Genomic DNA, 22,986 nt, shown 5'->3' on the forward strand with positions numbered 1-22,986 from the left:
AACAAAGAAATAAAGGATAAAAGACCACAACTGAGGAGAAGGAAATGTCTTCAGCAACTTTCTAAAAGCAAAAGCAAAAAAGTGCTTGCCAAATATTCAAAAGAAGAACTTTAGAGGGCTATTTTGCAGGTCTGTAGTCCACAGCAGATGTGCTGCTTCAGAGGTTGCTGAATTACATTTCCAATCAGCCCCAGCCAACATTGCCAATGGTGCAGGATGGTGGGAGTTGTCATTCAGCAATATCTGGAGGGCCAAAGGTTCCCCACACCTTAGTGAACACCTGAGTACAGCTTATGCAGATGCAGTGTTTCCTGTTCTTAAGACACAGGGTACATATATTTGTTGCTCTCTCCCTTTAGTTTTCTGTATTAACCATAGTACAGTTTTGGGTCTAAGCTGAAATTAATGCTAGTCATGGTTAATGTTTCCAGTCAGCATTCAAAACCAGGAATTATAATGGGTTTGGAATTTTTTTCAGCATTAACCGTGGTTGGGGTTACCATCAGTACAGACTTTGTGTGCTTTGTGGTGTTAAAGTGTCAGAGAGCATGCAAACTTAGCATATGTTCTCAATTTCATGTGAGAGATCAGGACACTTTACATCGGAACCGGGCCTATATGTCAGAAAAGCATGAGCTCCACTGTAACAGAAAGATTTCACCCTTCTTCTCTCTTTGTTTGTTAGGAAACTGATCTCATGACTTTTAACATCTCAATGCACCGATCCTGGTGGCGAGAACATGGACCAGGCTGCATACGAAGAGTGGTGCGTCCTTCAGCTCCTGGGATGTTAGATGATTTTTCCTATGTCTCTGTGACAGGCTGCATCATAGACTTCCAATACCTAGAGGTCATTCACAGCGCCATCCAAATATTACTCTCTGTAAGTCACTGTTTGCTGAGCAAATCAGATTGTTCCATTCTTATGTTGCCGCCTTATACAATTTACATATTGCCACAGTAATGTACTCTACTCAACAGCCTAGATATTGTCTTAACTCGAGTTACAAAAGAGGATATGAAAGCATAGAAGATGTCACCAGCTGGAAAATCTTTCCCTTAAAAAAAAAACCTATTTTGGATTATGATATGAAATGCATTTAGAAGATTGTGCCAATTTTTAAATTAAAATCTAGGAACGTTTCTGCAAGTTAAGGTCATTTTTATGGCACCACAGTTTCAGATTGGATGGCTTGTGGCATATCAATGGAGAAGCTCCATACTTCTGGCATCCATATCCACCATGGCTATATGGCTAATAGCTGGGAGCAGCAGAGATACTTCTCATGATTTTCAATTTCTCTTTCAGTGCCAAAGATTGCACCTGCCTCCTATAACACTTTAATGCTTGTTTATGCATATGCTTTATGTTTTGAGTTTGTCAGGAAACCTTCTTTTGCCTAGAGGCAAAATTGAAGGACTCACATATGAAAACATTTGCATCACCTCCTGCACAAGCATATCCGTAGAAAGATAGAAACACACTTTTAATCATTTATGCAAACTACATGGTCTCGTGCATTTGTGGGAGGGTATGTGCAATTATTTCTTTAGAATGCAGAAATAATCATTTATTTCATTGGCGCTGGCTTTGGGAAACATGCACATCTGGCCCAGGAATAAGCCTGCTTCTAGGAATGGAAGAGAAATATTTTTCACCACCTGCTGCAAATCGTCCTGAAGAAGGGGTAGCTCAGTACAGCTGGTGATGTCTATGCAGGTGGATGGGGATTTTTTTTTAAATCAGGTTTGATAAAAAATTAAAAGATTCCTAGAGTTGTTCTGCAAGGCTAAGAAGAAGTATGTAGAGGCCCTGGTTTGCCTCATAGACTGGAATTTTTATGTTTTTTCAGTAAACTGAGCATGTTGGTCTCTTGGCATAGCAGCAGTTTTCAACTATGTCAAGTAAAATTTATATGCAGAAACCCAGAGTAATCATGTCTAAATGTGTTCATACTGTGAGTTGAAGTCCTCATCCATATTTAGTCCAATTGATGCAATCATTTTTGTAGTGGGTCCTTGGTTCTTCTTTGTATTTACTTACCTGATACCATTTTTATTAGTTTTAAAAGCTAGGTCATTTGTGAGAAGGGGAAAAATAGATAAGGTAATAATGACTGCAATAATTAGCAGAGCATTGTAAGAAATGAAGCCATTTAGAATGGGTAGGCATTTTGTCCATATATGGTAATATGGCTGTCCATAGCGCCTTATTATCTAAATTAGTCAAAACAAAATAAAAAAATTCCTTCCAGTAGCACCTTAAAGACCAACTAAGTTAGTTCTTGGTATGAGCTTTCGTGTGCATGCACACTTCTTCAGATACACTGAAACAGAAGTTTCCAGACCCTTCTATATAGTGAGAAGGTGGGGAGGGGTATTACTCAGAAGGGTGGTGGGAATGGGTGATTGGCAGATAGCTGTGATGAGCCTGTTGACGACTCTTAACGACTGCAATAGGTCTTACAGGAAAAAGCAAGGGGTGAGAAGGTGAAAAATGGCTTTGTCATGTATAATGAGATAAGAATCCAAGGTCTTTGTTCAGACCAGGACTCTCCATGGTTTTAAGTTTGGTGATAAGTTGCAATTCAGCAGCTTCTCTTTCCAGTCTATTTCTGAAATTCCTTTGTAGTAAAACAGCTACTTTGAGATCTTGTATAGAATGTCCTGGGAGATTGAAGTGTTCTCCTACTGGTTTCTCTGTCTTGTGATTCCTGATGTCTGATTTATGTCCGTTTATTCTTTGGCGTAAGGTCTGGCCTGTTTGTCCAATATAGAGAGCTGAAGGACACTGTTGGCATTTGATTGCATACACAATGTTAGACGATGAGCAATTAAATAGTCCCGAGATGGTATGTGTGATGTTGTTGGGGCCAGTAATGGTGTTGTCCGGGTGTATGTGGCAGCAAAGTTGGCATCTGGGTTTATTGCAGGCTCTATATTGGACAAACAGGCCAGACCTTACGCCAAAGAATAAACGGACATAAATCAGACATCAGGAATCACAAGACAGAGAAACCAGTAGGAGAACACTTCAATCTCCCAGGACATTCTATACAAGATCTCAAAGTAGCTGTTTTACTACAAAGGAATTTCAGAAATAGACTGGAAAGAGAAGCTGCTGAATTGCAACTTATCACCAAACTTAAAACCATGGAGAGTCCTGGTCTGAACAAAGACCTTGGATTCTTATCTCATTATACATGACAAAGCCATTTTTCACCTTCTCACCCATTGCTTTTTCCTGTAAGACCTATTGCAGTCGTTAAGAGTCGTCAACAGGCTCATCACAGCTATCTGCCAATCACCCATTCCCACCACCCTTCTGAGTAATACCCCTCCCCACCTTCTCACTATATAGAAGGGTCTGGTGACTTCTGTTTCAGTGTATCTGAAGAAGTGTGCATGCACACGAAAGCTCATACCAAGAACTAACTTAGTTGGTCTTTAAGGTGCTACTGGAAGGATTTTTTTTTGTCTTAACTTAGTGTGAGTCATTGTACCAATTCACAAATGAAACCACAGAGACCATGAGTGGGAAAGAAGACTCAGTAAGGTCCTTCAATTAGCCAGAAAGAGCCTATTTTCCTGGGGAAAGCTTCAAAATATCAAAGCAACTGAATTTACAAGTGTAAAAGTCATCTTTTCATTGTCAGTTACCTGTAATTGTCCATTAAGAAAGGAAAGTGGTTGATTATACTGGGGCAATTGTCTCTTTGCCCTTGTAGTGTATGTGCTGCTAGAAAGCTATCTAGGTTAACCTCTTCTTTTCTAATTCTGCCCAATGACTCAGAAAGTCAGTGCCATGTATTATACATGGAACCTTAGAGCAGCCTCTACTGCAGAGCTTTCCAAACTGAAACTGAAGAATTTACTGTATTAGAACTAAGAACTGGTGAAGTGTCTACCTGCAACAAAGCAATAGTTGGAGGAAGTAGCTATTCTACTAGTGTATTTGTGGCTGCTGTACTCTTTCAGCTTTAGATGGTATCAGCAGACTTTCAGATTTAGCCATAGAAATGTATGGCTGGAGATCTGCTGTGTGCAACTGTTGACACTTATTGGCTTGTTAACTTTGAATGGGTATGGTTTGGCTTTATACAAGATTAAAGCAGGAATAAAACCAACAATAATGATTTGGCTTATATTTTCATGTTTGCTAGACTAGCAGATTTCAATTTGGGGTTATTAAAGAGATCCATCACTAATTGTTTTAAACCATTGGTCAGAGCTAAAATCCAGAGCCATGCAAGGAATTAGGACAGGCAAAAGGAGGTACTTCTTATGTTCTGATATGATTGTTTTAAAATGGGAAATGGGTTTCTTATGTTGTTTTTGTTGTTGTTTGTGATTTAAATATTACCAAGAACATCCAAGTTAAAATATCTATAATAAATCCAGTTTAATGCTTAACCTTCCCCACAAAAAGATCATTTTTAATAGTTTTACAAACTTTATAACAATACCTTAGATATTCACAGCTTAATTGTTTGTAAAAGACTGGTAATACAGAATCCTCATTTGTAAAATGAAAGCAACTTTGCTATTCCTTATTTCTTATAGATTCAGTTTATCAGGAATTTAAATATAAATGGTTTGGCCCTTTAAAAATAATGAAATTATATTAAATAGCCATGCTATCTGTTTCTATTTTAGCCAGTAGATCATAACAACCACCATGCAGTCTCCTTGATTTTTTTTAAAAAAGATTTCTTCCCAACTGTTTTCAAAGCATCTGCCAGGCATTGATTATTTAATGTGAGGATGAGCTATGACATTTTGTGATCTTAAATGCTATTTCATCAAAGGGAGAAAATAATTTAATTAGCAACCATTTAATTAGCAATCTTTAGCACAGCAGCCATTAAAATGAGGAGCATGTCAATTATTAATCAAATGCTGTTACTTGTGGGCTCAACAGAGATTTATGAGTCAGAACTATATGACTCAGAACCTTCAGTAAAAGGACTTCATATCAATTTTTCAGGTGACCGAAAAAAGGGGGGGGGAATAGCCAATTGGGTAAGGAAAATCAGTAGCCTCTTTCTAATCTGTAAATTGAGCATGATAGGTAATTAATGTTGCCACTGCTTTCTTAAAAACAATACGCAGCAATTCAGTGTTTGGGGATTTGTACACAAAATATGTTCCTCGTTACCCTTTTAATTAAGTTTAATTACATCTGTTGTGTTTTTTGGCTACAAATAACAGGCCTAGGAAGAGCTCAGGAAAGCAAAACAGCACTGAACAAATAGATTGCCATGAAAAAGCAGAACAAAAGACCATCTAAAATGAAACCTTGTATTTATAATAGTTCTGGTGAAAAGACTTGACTGACAGTCACAGGAATGACTATTTCATTTAGCCGATGGGTTTCTGAAAGATTCATTAGCAGCTTGGGAAAGTGTAGATTGAAAACTGCTGATGTGTGTGTTTTAAAAGTCACAGTCTTTAGCAATAAAGCTCTAGCTCTACAGGTCCCTATTAAGTCTTTTACAAGCAAGAACTGGTTTATTTTTGCTTCAGCTTTACTACCTACCAAATAGAACTTTCTATTACATGCAACTAAGGCCACATTTTTAAAAAAGAATGTAGTATAATAGAGATGAAGATTGAGCTGGACTAGTTTTCTAGGGTGATCATTGTTATAATCTCCCCACCCGTAAGAGCTGTTCAACAGTGGAATGGTCTCCCTTGGGAGGTGCTGGACTTTCCTGCTTGGAGGTTTGCCAGCAGAGATAGGATGGTAATCTGTCAAGTAAGCTTTAGCTGTGATTCCTGCATTGCAGAGCCTGGACCAGATGGCCCCTAGGGTCCCTTCCAAATATCATAGAATTGTAGAGTTGAAAGGGAACTGAAGAGTCATCTAGTCCAACCCCCTGAAATGCAGGAACCTCAACTAAAGCATCCATGACACATGGCCACCCAACCTCTCCTTCAACCAACAATGAAGGAGAGTCTACAACCTCCCAAGGGAGACCATTCCAATAGAATTCTAAGATTCTATACCTGGCCTGCTGTACAAAAATCTACCCACTTCTGTCTCTTGTCCTGACCACCACGCTCATGTGACACCTGGAAGGTAGCCCAGAAGAGAATGTGGCCCTTGGCGTAAAAAGAGACAGGAAAAGATATCCTTCTTCCTTTAAGGCATGAGAAATGATGTAAAGTTCCCCAAGGAAGAGCCTCACTAGCTCAAAACATTTGAATTATTTTTATTAGAAGTGTTTTTCTGAACACCTTTGCTGTCTGTAAAACAGATGAAATGTGTGTTGGGATTGATACACTAGGTGTGCTAGAGCTACAGTCCAATGCTCACTTGCTCCATAGTAGGACATACTCCTGAGTAAATATGCACATGATTGTCAGGACTGTGGCTTCTGTCAGAAAGTTCTTCCTAACATTAAGTCAGAATCTCCTTTCTTGTAATTTGAATCCATTGGTTCGGGTCCTATCCTCTGGAGCAGCATAAAACAAGTTCACACCATCTTCCACGTGACAAACCTTCAGCTATTTGAAGATGGCTGGCTAACATATCACCTCTCAGTCTTCTTTTCTTTCTATGCACAGTTGCATACATCCTCTGTCTCCATCCAGAAAGCATTATCAGAGTTCAAATGACTCATTGCAGCCAATCAAAAACACCCAAGGAAGGTGTAAAGCAGGACCAGTAAGCCGTGTGGCTGGGGAGGAGTTGTGACCCAGGGAGGGTCCTAAGAAAGACCAGATAAAGAGACTTCTAGAGCTGCATTTGTCTCCTGAGCCAGAAGTTCCTCATTCCCACCACCACCACTACCTGTTATTCTTTGTGTTAAATATTTAAGACAAAGCAGGTTTATTATCTAGAGAAAACGGGTCTTCTGGTTCAGATGTTACTTTCTGTGTACACTGGGGAAAAGGCGTAAGGAAGCATGCAAGTCAAATACAGAAGAATACATCTGATCTAGCGTAGAGGTGAAAATTGGGGGGGGGGGGGGCAAGGCCAGTACCTGTATATGTGATAAAGGAAATTCACTGATGAAAAGCCACCTCCACGTGTGTCTGCACAGACAGGACATTTTCCTTTTCACCGTGAAGTGACTTTGTATCTTCCTAGCTCTTCTGCTAATGCCTCTGGAATGAAAGTAACCCCACACTACTGAAAGGAATCTTTGCTCTTGGCTGCAAAATCTCAAGTGATTCAGTGGTGTTATTTTAATATTGAAAGGACAGGAAAAAGTAGAGCTGGGACTGGCATTTCAAAATTCATGTTACTGAACATGTGCCTTGTTCTGGCTTCTCTTGGGACTGCAAGAAGATCAAACCCATCCATTCTGAAGGAAATCAGCCCTGAGTGCACACTGGAAGGACAGATTGTGAAGCTGAGGCTCCAATACTTTGGCCACCTCATGAGAAGAGAAGACTCCCTGGAAAAGACCCTGATGTTGGGAAAGATGGAGGGCACAAGGAGAAGGGGACGACAGAGGACGAGATGGTTGGACAGTGTTCTCGAAGCTACCAGCTTTGACCAAACTGCAGGAGGCAGTGGAAGACAGGAGTGCCTGGCGTGCTCTGGTCCATGGGGGTCACGAAGAGTCGGACACGACTAAACGACTAAACAACAACAACATTAGAGGTGGTATATATCTGAATGCCAGTTTCTGGGGGTGAAAAGTGAGAGAGTTCTGCTTGTGAGTTTCATGTTGGCATCTGGTTGGCCACTATGCTTGACCAGAGACGCCTTTGGCCTTTTCCGGTAGAGACCTTCTCATATTCTTATTAGTGTTCTTGTAGGCTGTCTAGTTGAGCCCCCTTGATGCAGGAAATCCAAAGTTCAAGCAAATGGCTGCTCAGCCTCTGCTTTGAAAACTCCAGCAAGGGATACCCCACTGCCCCAATTCTAAATAATTGACAAAACTGTCAAACTTTGCATGCCATCAAGACGTTTCTCATAATTTTCAGCCCAAATCTGCCCTCTTGCAGCTTAAGCCCATTAGATCTAGTCTTGCCATCTGGAGTAATGGAGGACTGTCTGTACTGTAGATTCCCCACCAGACCCCACCAGGTGCCTTTTTGTAGAATGTTCTCCCCAGGGAGCTTGCCTTGCACCTACATTATATATCTTTAGGCGAAAACATTTCTTTGGCTGATTAATATTCTATGTCCTTTTAAATGTGTTGGGGAGGTGTTACTGGTGCTCTTCAGATGAAGTATGGTATACAACTTTTATGAAGAAGAAGACCTTTTTTAAAAAGAGAAACTCAGAGGTTGGCAACCTCATTATAGGTGACCTGTTCCTTAGCACATTTTGGGAGGGTTATCTGACACTTTGAGGTCCATTATCTAGTAAAAAAAGATAAAATGTATTTTGACTGCGGTATTCAGTTCTTGTTGTAAGAAAGATGTTAAATATTTCAAGTAGATTGAAAGGTAGACTGAGGCATAAGAAAATTAAGGAGGGCGTTTGTATGATAAATACATGCTGAGTCTTTTATGGGAACTGAACATTTTCAAAGGACTGACTGGGTGCTTTGATTCTCTCTTTCCTGTAACAAAATTAAAAATGCAAACTGAGCAAGCAGAAGAGCAAATTCTCCTTACATTTGCAAGGCAGCTTTGAAGCTCCTGTTGCAGTGCAGCCACTCTTATATCTTTGTTTTGAGCAATGCTTGATCATAACAGTAATACTTGAATGAAGCATTGCCTGTACCTATAGCATATGCAAAGCACTTCCCTGGCAAAATGGTTCATGTCTCCTTGCAAAACTAAATCTTTTTAGTGGGGATTTATTTCATTCTTGGAAAGAGAACCTCTTGAGGAAGAGAATATCAATTCGGATTTGTGCTTCTTTCTGCCGTTCATCTCTCATATTTCTCTTCTTCCAAACTTTGGCTGAAATCTGCACTTCAGGCATTTTTCTTAGTTGATGAATTTTCTAATGATTAGAATACCTTTGCCTTGTAATTGAACTACAGCTGTGTGGGGAGCAAGATCAAACACATTGGGAAGGTTTGCATCTCACATGCAGTTGGAACATTTACACCTGTCAGGAATAATGGAGTCTTCCAAGTGTTCTAACCATACCTGTGTTAAATTAAATTCATGAAGATATTAGGTCACTTCATCTCCATTTTCTTTTCCAATATTAGAAGAAGAAAAATCCATAACAACCAATTGCATTCCCCATCCCGCTTTTGGGGATAGCCAGACCACTGCAGCAGGATTCACTTGTAGCAATTTTTCTACTGTTTGGAGTGTGTGTGCTATTTTTTACATTGACAACATTTCATCTTCCTTCATATAATTATAAAATTCTGTATATGTGATTGGTAGCATGCATTTCAGTCTTACACTTCAGTCCCTCCTTATGCACCAAGTCTTTTTCTCCCCCAACACTGTTATTTAACAGAAATGCACATTAATGCATTCACACATGTAACAAGTCATCTAGTTTGACTCTGAGGTGTGCACTTTTTCCAAGAGTGTCTCCTGTGCACATGGCAGCATGGGGAGGGTTTGAGCAGGCAGAGGTGGATTAAGCTACTCTTTGACTATGAGGCAGGGATGATGTGATAATCATATATTAGTAGACTTCTAATGAGCAGGTGGCGCTGTGGGTTAAAGCCTCAGCGCCTAGGGCTTGCCGATCGAAAGGTCAGCGGTTCGAATCCCTGCGGCGGGGTGCGCTCCCGCTGCTCGGTCCCAGCGCCTGCCAACCTAGCAGTTCGAAAGCACCTCCGGGTGCAAGTAGATAAATAGGGACTGCTTACCAGCGGGAAGGTAAACGGCGTTTCCGTGTGCGGCTCTGGCTCTGGCTCTGGCCAGAGCAGCGATGTCACGCTGGCCACGTGACCCGGAAGTGTCTCCGGACAGCGCTGGCCCCTGGCCTCTTAAGTGAGATGGGCGCACAACCCCAGAGTCTGTCAAGACTGGCCCGTACGGGCAGGGGTACCTTTACCTTTACCTTTAATGAGCACTTCCAAATGTGTGATGATTCTTGGCAACACTGAGTGGGGATCTGGAGAATAGAAACAAATGATTTCTTTACACATGAGGCTTAAAGCAGCTCTTGCTTCAATTGATTCGTAATGTGAATGGTAAAAACAAAACAAAAGCCTTCATTGGTCTGAATGCTCCTTCCATTTAAGCAAATCCCTCTCCCTACGTTGATAATGATCAGATGTTAACATCAGCAGCACAAAGGAGGCGCAAAGATAATTTGCTCAAAGGAAAAGCTACCGGTACTATGGTCCAGCCATTAGAACTCAATGTGGAAAACTCAGTTTGAAATCTCTCCCCAGCCATGAAACTTGCTAGGTAGCCATGGGTAATCCACTGTCTCCACATGCAACTGTATTCTTCTAAGGATCAAATAACAACCTCTGTGTGTGTTGCCCTGTGTTCCATGGAAGGGCAAGATGCACGTGTGCTAAGTAAATCAGTGTTTGAAAAATCATCAACATGAGCAGGTCTGTCTCAGCTAAGGGACTTTATACAAACAGCAAATAACATTGGTTTCTTTTATCTAACAACTGAAAGGCAAGACCACCCTAAATAACAAGGTGAACTTTAGGAAATACATATTTGATACACATTCTGTTGGTATAACTCAAGTTTTATCTACAATCTCAAGGCAGTTTTTGTTTCTTTTTACGCATTACCTTCATTATTATTTTTTCTGCAGGGACTGTCTATTCCCACCACAATATAGTTTTAATGAACTGTATCACTTAAGGGACTGAACTGTTCATTTTTTTATGGAAGTGCACCTCTGTCCAAAACATTAGCAAAAAATGGGCAGTAGGAATTTCCGTGAACTCTAGGGTATATTTTGGAGCATCAGAGTTTCACTAGGTAGTATCACTGAACTACTGGTGTGCAAGGCATGTTAATTGTAGCCCGCTTGAAGTGTTCAGCTTGAGCATGCAAGGAAAGAGTGGGTAGAATAGTGGGTGTCATCCTCCTGCAAACACACACAATGTTTCTGGGTACAACCCTTCCACTCCTAACCTTTGCAGATTTAGTGCATGGGTCAGAAGGGAACTTGCAAACCCCTTTGCCTTCAGCACTCTTCTAGACCTCCTTGTACTTCAGAAACTTGCCTTATCATGAAGATCCCCAATCTCCAGAAGGCTTGAAAGCATGTTCTAAGGTACTTACAGACCACCTTCAGACCTTTGTGCTGCCCACATGAAGACTGGGGTGGAGTAGGCACGCCTAGCACACATGCTAGGTATCTGCATGTGCCTCCTTGCCTCTATGTACTTTTGCCCTCACATATTCAGGCTGAATGCCTAAAGAGGGTTCCTGAGAGTTAGATATATTGTAATTTTTAAAAAAGGCCCCCGCTTATCCACAGGACAAATGCAAATCCATTCCTAGTTTGGATATCTATTGTTCTTCTTCTGACACATAATGAAATATCATCAATATTAGGAGCCTGTTCCCTGTTACAAAGCAATTCATATATATTTTTTAAAAAATGAAGCATCCTTCCCAGTACTCAACATTGTCAATTCTCTAGTCTCATTCATCAACTGTGGCTCTCAGGTTTCAAGATAATGGCCCACTGTGCTCTTGATAGGATGCTTCAAAGGAATGCAGAAAAAACCCTAGTAATTTGCTCAGTAATCTGCCTAATGGTCCCATTATGCTTTGCTTTGTCCTAAATGTCTTTGCTGCTTTTATTAAACACAGAGAACAGCAGTGAGTTCTAAAATGTTGTTAAAAGCATTGATAGATGGCTACAGTTTCAGCCCAATGGGTAAGTCAGTGGTCTCAAATCTATGCTAAGTAGCTTCTCACTGTCCATTTCTAATTAAGCCTGACATTTCTGAATTAAATAATATCAATACCTGCTGACATTTTTCACCACGAACCAAAGGATATAACTAATGAGGTGCTTTCAGAGAGACTGCAGGCTCCTTAACTTGATTGTCCTATGCCAGTGCAAAGAGAGCAATTGGCAGCAGATCCTTGTGCATCTTCATACTTTAGATTCATTCTAATTTTGATTTATTTCTTTTTGAAAGATAAAAGCTGTTGTTGAATTGTCGACAGTTACTATGGTAATGCATAGCCAATGTGCATTTTACACCACATTTCTTCATTTTTACTGTTTGGTAGTATTTTTAGCTTCCATTCCATGCCTCGTCTGCATGTCATGCTAAGCCATAGTTAGCATTAACCATGGTTAAGACTGAGATGCCTCACAGATGGTCACTTACACTCAGCTGTGACATAACAAACTGTGGTTATCCCAAAGGCCTTTGAAGTGCCATTGCACTCTTGGCTGGGTGGATATGCTGGGTAGGGGAAACACCTTGCCAATTCTCATAGCACTCAGCCTGTTTGCTATTGGGTAGTTGGACAGATGTGCAGGACAGATTTATCCCATCAACTTCTGTCCTTCCTTCTCCCCCACTAAAGCAGACATAGGCATTCTTACCAGTAACAAAAAGCATGAACTCCCTCAGTGTCTGCTTCTGTTTCAACAGTTGAAACCTTTAATTAATACATTTTATATCACAGAATTATCTGAAATCTGAAGTTTGTTTAGACTTTCACTACTGCATGGCTGAACATGTGGTTCAACGATCTTTCAATTATTTGGGTGTGCATTTTATAGGACTTGTAGTATAGTGGGAATACAGTTGGCTGGATTAGACACAATCCTGCTATTTGCAGAAGAAGACTTCACTGTGATGGCTCATTCACATATGCTATAGTCATCAAGCTATGATTCTACATGTGTGAACCAGCCCTTTTGAAAGAATTTGCTCATAGATTACACATTGCCAAAGGGCAGCATGCAAAGCTTAAGTGTACTGAACTTTATTGGTAATGATATATGCACATACAGAATTGCTGTTGGTTACGATGGAAAGCTGTATAATATTTCCTGGAAGGTTTTCAAGACAAAGGGAGGGGGATCAATAGATCCGTCAAAAATGCTTTAGATATAAAATAGCTTGTCTTAGGGGAAGTGTTTGATCTAGATGACTTATTGCTTCCCTTCCATCTCAGTGCACATTTTTCTGCTGTAAGCTCCCAAGATAAATTCCTTCAGAGCTCTGAAAGATCAGACTACATTAAATGTTAAAGTTGCTTTAAAAAATTATAGAAGCACTGTGACAACTGCTTTTCTGTGGGTTATCCCACAACCCTGTTGTAATATTTAGAGTCCTGCAACCATCTGGGCAAAGCCGGTCATGGGGGTCCTTGACACAAAACCTCCCCCACATTCCTGGCAAGGCAACAATATTATGATTGTGTGTATGTTCACACTGCAGTAATGCTGTAGCAATAACTTGTGAAAAATCATCTCCATCTATGCTACTGTAATAGGTCCCTTAGGAAATGTATTTCTGGAGCCAGACCAATCCAGTCAAATCAAGGAAAAAAATACGGTAGGCTTATTAGGAGTTCAGCAGTTAACATTCGCTTTAGCTATAATTGGAATGTGGTCCCTGTACTTACGAAGTTTGAGATGTAGCTCCACATATAAGAGGTGAAAAACCCTCATTCAAAAATCTTATACTATGACTAACTCCTGAGATAATGAAAAATGGAAGTACAGTACACCTGGCAATGCCTTTGATGCTGTCAGCTGCAACAAGAGATTGCAACAATGTGACATTTAAAGTACTTGGCAATTAAAATCAGTTTCATTCAGAAAATGCTGAAGAGTTTCTTAGCTTCTACATTGGCAATCAAGCCAACTTGCCATTATAACACTGTACTAATGAATGACTTACGGGCACATACCACCTTGTTCAATTTAATAGACATTTCTAAAACATCTAATTGTACAACCATATTTCTCTAATGACTCCATGGGGACTAACATCTAAGGAAGACCTTGAGTCTCAAATGAGAATGGGAAATGATCCCAGTTTCAAGTAATCTCATTAGAGCAATGCACTCATAGACTTGTCCAGATACTTGGCAAACATACTCTTTTCACGTCAGGAGATTTTGTACTCTGTTAATCTGCCTTCAGGATGTTTATTAGAATTTCAGGAAACTGAATGGATAAATCACGGATGGGAATAATCACAGTACTAAAGGCAGCATGAGCTTTCAAACAATAGTGTGAAAGTACACACCTGTCCTTAGCGGGTTACCAAAAGGAAGATAGAGGAAGAATTCTAAGCCTGCTGCATAACTCACCTGGCAGAAGAGTATTCCACAATATGTCTTATCCCATTCTATCCATTCCCCCATTGCTGCTTATCCTGCCTTCTGCTCTGACTGGGGAAGGCTTACAAACCACTCTGCAAGGATGTGCCTATGACAGTTTCTAATCTCAGGGACCTGACTGCAAGGTATTTTGTTAAGTTTCCCCGATCAGAGCAGGAGGAGGCAGCCATGAGGGAGTGGAAAGGGTAAGTTTCAACCAGCGTTCAGTTCACTTGATATGCCTGCCTGTCATTCAGTTGCATAGAGGCAGGTTTGCAAACAACACTGCTGAAGGTCATGCGCTGAGCCCTTCTTATATCATCTGTCTTCTCTTTTAGACAATCAGCAGCACACAGAACACTCAGGCCTTGGTAATTTAAAACAGGCAGATGCAACTTTTTCACAGGCTTCTCTCCCCAGCCCCCACCTCCCCAGACAGGAAGAAAGAGCCTGGACCCTCCACTGTGACAAAACTGCCAGGAATCTGAAAGTCTGCCATAAACAACTCCACACAAATATTAGTACAGACTTTCCTGTGGAGGCTGGGGCTGGTAGCAGCTGTATTCCAAGGCATCCAGAGGGCACCAGGTTGGGGGATAGTGCCTTAGTATGGACTGTAATCTCAAATTACTTTGGGAGTCAGTATTTAAATATCTGCTACATAGTTTGGAAAGTTGGTTGTCTGCTATGCATTTGGATACCTTTTAAGATATCGTAGCCAAATTTTGCATGATGATTCTGGAGATCAAGGAGCAGAGTTTCTGTCAATGTTTGGAAAAAGTTGGACGCTGTTTTGAATTGAAATGGTGGACTGGAGCTTTCAAAACTTCACTGTTGTTGTTGTTGTTGTTGCTGCTGCTGCTGTTGCTGTTGCTGTTGCTGTTGCTGTTGCTGTTGTTTGTTCTTGTTGTTGTTGTTTCTTAGAATCCCTGAGCAATGGTATGTGCAAGCCTAATAGAAAAAATATCTAAAACTAACATCAAGGAGTTATACATACATAATGTATATAATAATTACACATGTACTGTATGGAATATTTTTCCCATGTCAAGGTCTGAAGCCCATCTGATTGCATGTGAAGTCTACAGTTCAAAGATCTGCACATACACTTAGAACTGCAAATGCTCAAGGGACTTCATTAGAAATGTGCCATGTAAATTGTGGTCCTTCCCTCCTCCACCACTGTAACTGTTTATTGGCAGCTTCAAACACAGTGGCGTAGCTAGCTGCTCGGGTGCCTGGTGCGGGATGGTGTCCTGCAGCCGGGGGGGGGGGCAGGGCAAGCCACCCATGGGGGCAGGGCAAACCTCTCTGACACTTGGAGCCTCTCCGTCGCCTCCCCCTCAGCTGTAGGGTGGCTGAGGGAGAGGGAGTAGGCAGACGCAAGTCCCATGCTGCCATTTCAGGCAGCACGGAACCTGCAGGTGCCTAAACCACCACATCACTCCTAAAAAGTTTCATGAGCCCATTTTTTTTAAAAAAACAAACAAACTCATTTTGTCAGCCACCCTCAGTGATGACACCTGGAGTGGGCCGCACCCCCTTCCTCCACCACTGTTCAAACTGCAAACAATGCAGAGATTTAAATTTGAAGTACAAAGAGTGTACACATTCTTTAATGATATACTAACATTATAAAGGTAAAGGTAAAGGGACCCCTGACCATCAGGTCCAGTTGTGGCTGACTCTGGGGTTGCGGCGCTCATCTCACTTTATTGGCCGAGGGAGCTGGCGTACAGCTTCCGGGTCATGTGGCCAGCATGACTAAGCCGCTTCTGGCGAACCCGAGCTGCGCACGGAAACACCGTTTACCTTCCCGCCGGAGCGGTACCTATTTATCTACTTGCACTTTGAGGTGCTTTCGAACTGCTAGGTTGGCAGGAGCAGGGACCGAGCAACAGGAGCTCACCCCGTCGTGGGGATTTGAACCACCGACCTTCTGATCGGCAAGTCCTAGGCTCTGTGGTTTAACCCACAGTGCCACCCCGTCCCTTTAACTAACATTATAGCCTTTTTAAAAAGGATTTCAAGGGCAGTGCATAGAAAAGAGCCAGTTCTCATCCCATGCACCCCTGCCCAATTGAAGCATTAGTTGTGATTCCCACTGGAAACCAGAGAGCACAAGGCATCATTATCCCTCAGTGAGTGGTATTTTTAGCTGAAAGATCTTTTTCTCTCTTTCTCCGTTCCAGGCTGACCTGGCAAGTATTTGTTTCTTACGGAAAAAGCTGGCTAATCGTAGAAGGTTTTCTAAGTGTTAGACCTTGTAAGTAACATTACTTGTAATGAATTAACATGCATTTTTAATGACGAGGGTTCTTGTTTCATTTTCATATAGGCCCAGTGACAGCTTGTTCTCTTGAGCCTTCCTTCTCTGCGCTCTGCATGGAATTGATAATGATCTGGCTTCTCAGACATTGGCTTCCATTCCTGCAGATGTGAGCAATTGTGGGCGCAGTTTCAAATCTAGTCTGCTGTAAAAATGAGGCTTTCACAATGGAAGGGAAAAGGCAGAAGAGCAGAGCAGTGATGACAAAAGATAAAGTATTATTATTTTTAAATGAAGAAAATAATAAGGATGGGGCAAATTGTTCCTCTCAGTTTCTGGTTTTTCTAATCTTCAGTTCTGTTTTCCAGCTTTCCACAGCAGTTTGCATTTTTTAAAGAAGTCCTTCTGAAAATTCATCAGCATTTTTGTGTGAATTTCTCTTTAACATGCACATGAGTGCATGCAGTTTTGCATAATGTAGTCTTTCTGCAAAGCATTTTTCTCAGATTCAATGCATTGTTGTGCACTATTTTCTAACATGCACATTTTTATGTGTGCTTTACTCTAGCATGCATTTTCAAACACATTACTTTCAAACACATTACTTGCACTGCAAATTTTGGAGAAGTGAAAATTTTGAAAGGTTTTGCAATATTGTTTTGGAAAGTGCAGATAAGGTTGGTTCACCTTTAAATGTGAACTGAATTGGGTTTGTCCCCCCGTACCTTAAAAGGAAAGAGTGCTGTGATGCTTGGTCAGGAAACTTATCTTCCTGAAAATGGGCACCAAAGGGCCTCAGAATGGGAATAGATTTACCGTATTTTTCGTCCCATAGGACGCTCCGTCCCATAGGACGCACCTAGTTTTTTTTGGGGGGGGGGATAAAGGAAATTTTCCCCCTTTATTTCCCCCCAAAAACCAGGTCGGGGAAACCAAACCAGGTCGAGGAACAGCGGGATGGTGGCGCTGCGCCTCCCTGCTGTTCCCCGAGCTTGTGGGGCTGGCCGATGTCTGCTTCAGCACGCCCTGTCTGCTTCAGCGCGCTCTGCCCGCCGGGCGGCAGGCTGCTATCCGCAGCATGGTGAGCCCTGTGGGGAACTCCTGCAGGGCTCCTTATGCTGCATATGTCTGCCCAGCGCGAGGGGCGCTCTGCTTCAGGGTGCCCCTCGCGCCGGGCAGCAGGCTGCTATCCGCAGCCTAGACAGCCCTGCGGGAACTCCCGCAGGGCTGCCTAGGCTGCGGATGTCTTCCTGAAGCCTGGAGAGCGAGAGGGGTCGGTGCGCACCGACCCCTCTCGCTCTCCAAGCTTCAGCGAAAGCCTGCATTCGCCCCATAGGACGCACCCAGATTTCCCCTTCATTTTTGGAGGGGAAAAAGTGCGTCCTATAGGGCGAAAAATACGGTACTTCCTAACTTGACTGACAGCTTTATTTTGCAACCAGGTTTGTAATTCCTCACTTCCCCCTTGCATATTCCATTTCCATCCCTCTGCCCTCACATTACCCAAGGTCAAGATGATTCTGTAGTTCAGCTAACCAGCCTGTCTGAGTCATATGATCTTCCTATATGTCAGGCGCCCACATGACTGCATTACAAGCACACTTTTAGACAACTCTATTTGGGGAGCCTGGCCATTAATTAGGAGGGGTTAATTGGATGAGAACTACAGAGGTAAGCTCCCTTCCTCCTTGCTCTGTGACAAACTAATAATAACCCTTTCACTTAGAATTACTCTCCTTGAGATCTTGGTAATTTCTAATACATGGTATACTTCCTTATTTCACTTGACCCTTGGCTTCTCTCGTAGTTTTTGCATTATCTCAGTAAAGCTGTAAAATATATTATTAGTTAGAAACATTTGATGATATATTGAATAGATTAATGGGTACATAACTACAGGTAGGGCTTGGGCACTTTGCTCTCAGTGGGGTCTTCTATCTGTGTGTCTCTCTCCTTCAGTGGCCACCTTCTACTCACCACTGGCACTGTTGCCCATTTGCTTGCCATCTTTCTTGGGCCAAATCCATTCATGTGCCCAGAGGAAGAGAACCGGGAACTGGCTGCCACTGGCTGCTCCATCTCCTCCTTTGGCATAACTCCCTGATCCCATTTCACGCAGGACTAAGTTGTCTGAGCTAAGACTGGCAGAACTTAATACTAGTATAAACCCTGAAAAATTGGTGTTCCAGCGGGGGTAGGACCAGGTAACTGGATCCTAACACCATTTAGCTTGGCCACATGACCTAGCAACCTGGCAGAACCTACTTTGGCAAAAAGGGTGTTGTTGTCGTTTAGTCGTGTCCGATTCTTCGTGACCCCATGGACCAGAGCACGTCAGGCACTCCTGTCTTCCACTGCCTCCCGCAGTTTGGTCAAACTCATGCTGGTAGCTTCGAGAACACTGTCCAACCATCTCGTCCTCTGTCGTTCCCTTCTCCTTGTGCCCTCCATCTTTCCTAACACCAGGGTCTTTTCCAGGGAGTCTTCTCTTCTCATGAGGGGGCCAAAGTATTGGAGCCTCAGCTTCACGATCTGTCCTTCCAGTGAGCACTCAGGGCTGATTTCCTTAAGAATGATTAGGTTTGATCTTCTTGCAGTCCATGGGACTCTCAAGAGTCTCCTCCAGCACCATAATTCAAAAACATCAATTCTTCAGCGATCAGCCTTCTTTATGGTCCAGCTCTCACTTCCATACATCACTACTGGAAAAACCATAGCTATAACTATACGGGCCTTTGTTGGCAAGGTGATGTCTCTGCTTTTTAAGATGCTGTCTAGGTTTGTCATTGCTTTTCTCCCAAGAAGCAGGTGTCTTTTAATTTCGTGACTGCTGTCACCATCTGCAGTGATCATGGAGCCCAAGAAAGTAAAATTTCTCAAAAAGGGTACTGTAAGCCAAACTCTGTTTTAAAAACTTGTTTTCCTTCTAAGCATGGGCTGGCTCAGCCAGAAGCAGCCATTCTCATGAATGGAGTATGGGCTTAATTTAAGTGACATAAATTAATCTGACATCCCATACTTAGGATTTCTCCCTTAATCAGCACTTCTCCTGGCAGAAGTGTGACTGAAGAGGTTCTTTGTTTGGCAGTACAGTTTTTACATATCTCCAGAGAAGTCTCTATATCCAGTGTCAGCTGTAAACACCATTTTTTTGTCTTCAGCATTGACAAATTTACTGGGTGATGTGTCAAAAGAAGACAAGTGGTGGTTCCAAAATCTGGGAGGCGGTATTTCGGGGTTGATACAAATATTCTAGTAATTTTAACTGCTGACATTTTTAACTGATTCTGCAAGCTATTAAATTGTTTTTTAAAAAATCATTATTCTCTAAAGACATTATGACATATTTTTCTGAGATTACTAAAAGGTGCACCGAGTGGCAGGCTATGCACTTCATTAAGTTGTGTGTAATCTCTCCTAAAGTACCTATTGTGTGTTTCTTAAGGGAAAAAGTCTGCATCGTGAGACCTGGGAACAATGGCAATCCATATCCTATGACACAAGTAATTAGTGCTCTCTGAAAGTTCTTGAATTGACAATATAGTCTTCTGATTAAATGATGAAATATAGATTCCAGAGCTAGACATGGATTTGAGCTGAGCTATAGAAAAAACATCTAGATTCAGAGAAGGCCAAGTGTTCACAGTGGGCTGCTTTTAGTAGATTTGGCTGCCTTGATCACTTTATTTATTTAAAGCATTGTAACTTCCTCCTTTCTGCCCCAAGGGCCTACAAGCTAAACTAAAATGATTCAGAGATCAATATAACAACAGAATCTAACATTGAATCATCAAATCTAGCTATAGCTCAGTGGTAGATTATATGCTTTCAATGCTAAAGGCTCTAGGTTTAATCAACGGCATTTGCCAAACTAGATTAGGAAAGACTTCTGTCTGAAACAGAGAACAGATGCTAATCAATGCACACTGGAATGGGAAACTTTTCTTCCCTGGCAGGGTTTAATTGTAAATCTGAAGAGGAACATATTAGCACATTGGTTTATTTGTATGTTGCAAACCGCCCTCAGATCTACAGATGGAGGGTTGTATACACAATTAATTAATTAATTAATTAATTAGGTATATGTGCATCTTGAATGGAGTGCAGATAGTTAACTATGTATATGATCTACATTTGGAGTGGCTCAAATCCAAGTCTTTTTAAAAGTCAACAAGGTAGCCACAACCTTCACAACTTCCATGTATGTCTGTAGGTTGGTGGGGTGTGTCTGCATTATTCACCTAAACCTTTGAAAGCCAGGAAGCAGTAGTATATGTAAAATACTAGCTGATACGTGTTCCTGTTTCATATTTGGGATACCCACCCCACCTGCCTGCTATACTTCCAGGAGTGCTAGAATCACAATTTATATTGCAAGATATTCATATATGCAGGCTTTCGGTGTTACATTTAGGAATGCTTTAATCTGAATTAGCTCTGCTGTAGGATTCCTGCAGTTGCTTCATGCTGTACTATATTTGACATAAATTAACAAAAGCAAATGTAAAGTAGCCTAAACCCCAACAGGTGTCTGTGCAGTGGAAACCCTTTTCATGCTGAGCAATGTGAGTAATTGCCCAGCAGGCAAGCCTGAAGCACTATGAGCACTTGAGTTATTCAGACAAGGATTCAGTGGCATTTTGAGGAATTGTAAATTCAACTATATAGCAAAGGAAACAGCCATTGTGCAGACCAATTATTTCTGCTCAGTGTGCCTTCCTTCCTGTCCGGTGCTAATCTTATTATAAATCATTTCAATAGACAGTGAAGGAATGTAGGGCTCAGTTCTGCAAGGTCTTCCCTGGAGCATAGTTTTCCTAATTCAAACTGTGCCTATCAGTCTGTCCTAGAGTTAAGCTTTGAATACAGTATTTGTGTTGTAATTGAGTGCTCAGCTTCTCTCTCTCATGATCTTTTACTTTGTTCTGCTGCGTTGTGGGCACAATTTAGAGGCTCCATATACTCAGGGGCATCCCATTTTCATAAGTAAGAGGAAATGTCTTACTTGTGTAATAGGAAATGATCTGCCATCACAGATCATTTCTTTCCTACATGAGAATATGAAGTGTCTGGGTGCAAGACTGTGGTATTATATAAGCATGCCAACGTGGTACTATTTTGCTTTCTGTCCTCCCCTTTCCCCTCACTTCTTTGAGTTGCAGATGGGTTAGAATCACTTTTGTCCAGACAGTTTCCTAGGGGGGGAAAGTGTGCTGTAGATTTAGGTCGGTGTAAAAGAAGTGATATGTTTGCACTGACAACAACAACAATACACACCAGGAACAGTCATCATAGATAACTATTCAAAAGCTATTGTTTGTGTAGGAGGCTAGTGTCTCAAACATCTCTTTTTACCAATGCCTGCAAGAACCAAAGGTACTTCTCCTGCAAATGTGTGTTACTTACTGGACACCCTGCATCCCATCTGGTGGCACAGTCAATGCACCTTTCTTCCATTTATGACCATTTTAATAAACTGGAACAGTTTGTTATGGTCAGTGCTTAAGGGGGAAGGCAACATTTCTTGTTGACTGGTTGACTTCTGTGACTTTGTATTTCCTGTTATCTTTCATGACTATTAGATCAGGCTCCTAGTTTGAAATGACAATAATACACAATTCGAATATCTGCATGAATCTGTCCTAGAGAGCAATTGAGTGGGATTTACTTCTGCAGATGGCATGCAAAGTTCCTAGTGACTCACATCTTGGTAATGCAACACACAAAACAAGTGAAACCATTCTAGCCCAGGTGCTGCTGTCAGAAGAACATTTAAGCCCCATTAGCACCCAGAAGTGATAACAAAATTACAATGAACATGGCCAGGAAATGTCGGAAGCTGTACAGCAGGTAGTGGTGTTGATGGGAATTTAAAATCAAAATAAGTTGTCACAATATTTTAATGATTACTGAAGCATTGTAGCTGAATGGTAATTGGGTGTGGAACGGAATAGCACAGGGAGCGTGTGCGGGAGGTGAAATGTGTAGTCAGGAAACATGAATAGAATTTGGAGAGGTTCCCTGAAGCCGAACAAATAATCATTTCTTTCTCCCATTAGTATTTTAGAAACCTGGACAAGACTTGTGAAATGGTCAGTGGGGATTCTTCACAGTTTTTATTTTTCTAATTAGAAGAGAGAAATGTTTTTACTGATGATTAATATTCAGAAAGATGGGCGTTCTGCTAATTACTGAAGATTGATATTTATAAAGCACAGCACATATGGGGATATTGAACTGCAGAATCTTTTGCTTTAGCTTCTAATGAACCACAGTGGCATTTGTTGGAGTATAGAACATCAGGCGTATTACCTTGAGTTTTATCCTTTGACAAATACAAAACATTTCAATATTCAGCTCTCTTACACATTGTTTAAAAGCAGGTGAAATATAACGAATTCACCAACATGTCCTGTTTTAGAAGATTGAGATACAGAATGATTTACAAAAAGGCAAACACAGTTATTTAGTGCTACACTTGTACTGTGTTTGCAGAACTCTTACTTATATATGGCATTCTTTGGGTTTCTGCTATTGCCATGGCACTCCAAGTCGCT

General features: G+C 41.4%; 1 protein-coding gene across 3 annotated transcripts in view; it reads left to right on the forward strand.

The window, feature by feature from the left end:
- Positions 1–22,986, forward strand: part of NKAIN3 (sodium/potassium transporting ATPase interacting 3) — a 205,442-nt gene that overhangs the window by 142,574 nt on the left and 39,882 nt on the right. For all 3 annotated transcript variants that reach the window (XR_013841027.1, XM_079984683.1, XM_079984682.1), the window contains exon 4: positions 686–883. Coding sequence is in view for 2 of the 3 variants with exons in the window: in XM_079984683.1 (XP_079840809.1) it covers positions 686–883 (198 nt within the window). In the remaining variant the exon portion in view is untranslated. The remainder of the gene's footprint in view (positions 1–685; positions 884–22,986) is intronic.

This window comes from Podarcis cretensis (genome assembly GCF_951804945.1).
Source record: "Podarcis cretensis genome assembly, chromosome: 7".
In the NCBI taxonomy this organism is placed as follows: domain Eukaryota; kingdom Metazoa; phylum Chordata; class Lepidosauria; order Squamata; family Lacertidae; genus Podarcis; species Podarcis cretensis.